At 25.8% G+C, this 4,283-nt stretch overlaps 1 protein-coding gene across 1 annotated transcript in view; it reads left to right on the top strand.

Annotated features, from left to right (window-relative positions):
• Positions 1-2,574, top strand: part of LOC111963728 (regulating synaptic membrane exocytosis protein 2-like) — a 49,554-nt gene extending 46,980 nt beyond the window's left edge. Inside the window, 2 exon segments of the mRNA XM_070443494.1 lie at positions 2,419-2,492; positions 2,495-2,574. Of these exon segments, the coding sequence (XP_070299595.1) occupies positions 2,419-2,492; positions 2,495-2,574 (154 nt within the window).
• The last annotated feature ends 1,709 nt before the right edge of the window (positions 2,575-4,283 follow it).

Raw genomic sequence — 4,283 nt, 5'->3', positions numbered from 1 at the left:
CTGTGGGACCAGGCCAGGGTCAGAGAGGAGGAGAGTGAATTCATGGGAGGGGTAAGATACATTACACATTAACATAATATTACATAACACAACATAATATGACACAGCTTAAAATGACACAGCATAATATAACACAACATAATATAAAACAACACAACATAATATAAAACAACATAATTTACCACAGCATAATATAACACAGCACAATATAACACAGCATAAAACAACACAACATAATATAACACAACATAATATAACACAGTATAATATAACACAACACAATATAAAACAACATAATATAACACAGCATAATATAACACAACATAAAACAACACAACATTATATAACATAACATAATATAACACAGTATAATATAACACAACACAATATAAAACAACATAATATAACACAGCATAAAACAAAACAACATTATATAACATAACATAATATAACACAGCATAATATAATATAACACAACATAGTAAAACACAACATAATATAACACAGCATAATATAACAGAACATAGATTAACACAACATAATATAACACAAGTATTACAACATAATATAACACAGCATAATATAACACAGCATAATATAACACAACATAATATAACACAGCATAAAACACAACATTATATAACATAATATAACACAGCATAATATAATATAACACAACATAGTAAAACACAACATAATATAACACAACATAATATAACACAACATAATATAACACAGTATAATATAACACAACACAATATAACACAACATAATATAACACAACATAATATAACACAGCATAAAACACAACATTATATAACACAATATAACACAGCATAATATAATATAACACAACATAGTAAAACACAACATAATATAACACAACATAATATAACGCAACATATTATAACACAACACAGCATAATATAACACAACATAACACAACATAATATAACATAATATAACACGGCATTATATAACACGGCATTATATAACACAACATAATATAACACAATACAACACATAGATAGACATGTCAGAGATAGCATATCCTGAAGTAAATGAACGTCACTAAACATAATGTAACATAACATAATGCAACATAACATAAGGTAACAGAACATAACATAATGTAACATAATATAGCATAATGTAAAACAACATAACATAAAATAATGTAACATAAAATAATGTAACATCACATAATGTTACATAACATAGCGTAACATAACAATGTAACATAACGTAACATAACAGAATGTAACATAACGCATCATAACATAATGTAACACGGATAACATAAAATAATATAACATAATGTAACATAACATAGGATAACATAACAGAATGTAACAACGTAACATAACATAATGTAGCATACCATAACGTAACATAACATAATATAACAGAACTTAAAATAACATAATGTAACATAATGTAACGTAACCTAATGTAACATAACATAATGTAACAAAACTTACCAACATAAATTTACATATTGTAACATATTCTAACGTCATGCAACATAATGTAACATAACTTAACATAATGTTAAATAACTTTAGATAACATAACATAATGTAACATAATATAACACAACACTAAATAATGCAACTTTACATAATTTCATGTAACGTAATTTAACATAACATAATGCAATATAACATAATGTTACATATCATAACATCATGTAACATAACATAACATATTATAACATAACAATGCAACATAACAGAATGTAACATTACATAATGTAACATAACATAATGTAATATAAAATAACAAAATGTAACATAACATAATGTAATATAAAATAACAAAATGTAACATAACATAATGTAACATTACAAAACGTAACATAACCAATGCAACATACCTAATGTAACATAACATAATTTAACGTAACATAATGTAACATCAGGCAAAATAATATAATACAACATAACATGATGTAACATAACATAATATAACATAACTTAACATAACATAATGTAACTTTACATAATTTCACACAACGTAAATGAACTTAATGTCTTATACCATGGTTGTATTACTGCCTGTCTTATACCATGTGTATTTTACTGTCTTATACCATGGTTGGATTAATGTCTGTCTCATACCATGGTTGTATCACTGTTTTTATACCATTGTGATTACTGTTTTATACCATGGTTTTATACTTGTCTATACCATGGTTGTATACTGTCTGTCTTATACCATGGTTGTATTACTGTCTTATACCATGGTTGTATTACTGTTCTTATACCATGGTTGTATTACTGTCTATACCATGTTGTATTACGTCTTATGCCATGGTTGTATTACTGTCCTAAACCATGTTTGCATTACTGTCTTATACCAACGTTGTGTTACTGCACGAAACCATAATTTTAAAGGATATGGTATCCTTCCTTCTAGTGACAAAAGCAAAAGGAGAACGAAAACTGTGAAGAAGTCCCTGGAGCCTAAATGGAACCAGACGTTCATGTACATGCCTTCCACTGGAGGGAGTTTAGAGAGCGCATGCTGGAGATCACTCTGTGGACCAGGCCAGGGTCAGAGAGGAGAGAGTGAATTCATGGGAGGGGTAAGATACATTACACATTAACATAATATTACAATAACACAACATTACACAACATAATATGACACAGCTTAAAATGACACAGCATAATATAACACAGCATAATATAACACAACATATTATAACACAGTATAATATAAACACACACAATATAACACAGCATAAACAACACAAACATAATATAACACAACATAATATAACACAGTATAATATAATATAATTTAACGTAACATAATGTAACATCAGCAAAATAACATAATACAACATAACTGATGTAACATAACATAATATAACATAACTTAACATACATAATGTAACTTTACATAATTTCACACAACGTAATGAACATAACATAAATGTAACATACCATAACATCATGAAACATAACGTAACATATCATAGCATCATGTAACACAATGTAACATATTATACATAAGAATCTAACATAATATAATGTAACATGACATAATGTAATGTATCGTAACATAATGAACATAACAAACATTATATTATGTAAAATAACATGACAAAATGTAACATAACATAATGTAATTAACATAATATAACAATGCCACATAACATAATGTAATGTAACATAATATAACAATGCCACATAACATAATGTAACACAACATAACATAATGTAACATAACATAACATAGCATAAACATAACACAAATATAATGTAACATAACGTAACATAGTATAACATAATGTAATATACCTAACATTAAAAAAAGTACATAAAATATCATAATTTTACATACCATCACTTAACATAATGTAACATAACATAACATAACGTATCATAAATATAACATGATGTAACATAATGTAGCATACCATAATGAAACAAAACATGAAGTAACATAACATCAAGTAATGTAATGAACATAACATAAGATAAAGTAATATTAAACAATATATTGTAACATCACATAATGTAACAAAACAATGTCACGTAACATAACAAAATGTAACAAACATGATGTAACAAAACATGATGTAACATAACATAATTTACATAACATAAAATAAAATTCTGTAACATAACATAGCATAATGTAATAATACAACACAATTTAACATAATGTAACATAATATAACATAATGTAACATAACGTAATATAACATAATTTAACCTTACATTATGTCAATTAACATAATTTAATGTAACATAACATAATGTAACATAACAATGTAACATAACAAAATGTAACATAACATCATGCAACATAACGTAACACACCGTAATGTTCATAACATAACACAACATAGCGTAATGTAATGTCACATAATGCAACATAACGAAATGTAATTAACACATCTTAACACAGCACAATGTAACTTTACAAAATTTACATATTAAACATAACAATGTAGCATAACATACAACATATAACATACTATAACATAATTAACATTACTTAACAAACAATATAAACATGATGTATCATAACAAAATGTAACATAACGGTAATATACATAACAAACCTACATTATTGTCAATTAACATAATTTAATGTAATATAATGTAATGTAACATAACATAATGTAACATAACAATGTAACATAACAAAATGTAACATAACATCATGCAACATAACGTAACACACCGTAATGTTACATAACATACACAACATAGCGTAATGTAATGTCACATAATGCAACATAACGAAATGTAATTTAACACATCTTA

Source organism: Salvelinus sp. IW2-2015, linkage group LG5 (genome assembly GCF_002910315.2).
Source record: "Salvelinus sp. IW2-2015 linkage group LG5, ASM291031v2, whole genome shotgun sequence".
Classification (NCBI taxonomy): Eukaryota; Metazoa; Chordata; class Actinopteri; order Salmoniformes; family Salmonidae; genus Salvelinus; species Salvelinus sp. IW2-2015.
The sequence above is the reverse complement of the archived record's forward strand: the minus strand, read 5'-3'. Positions and strand labels throughout refer to the sequence as shown.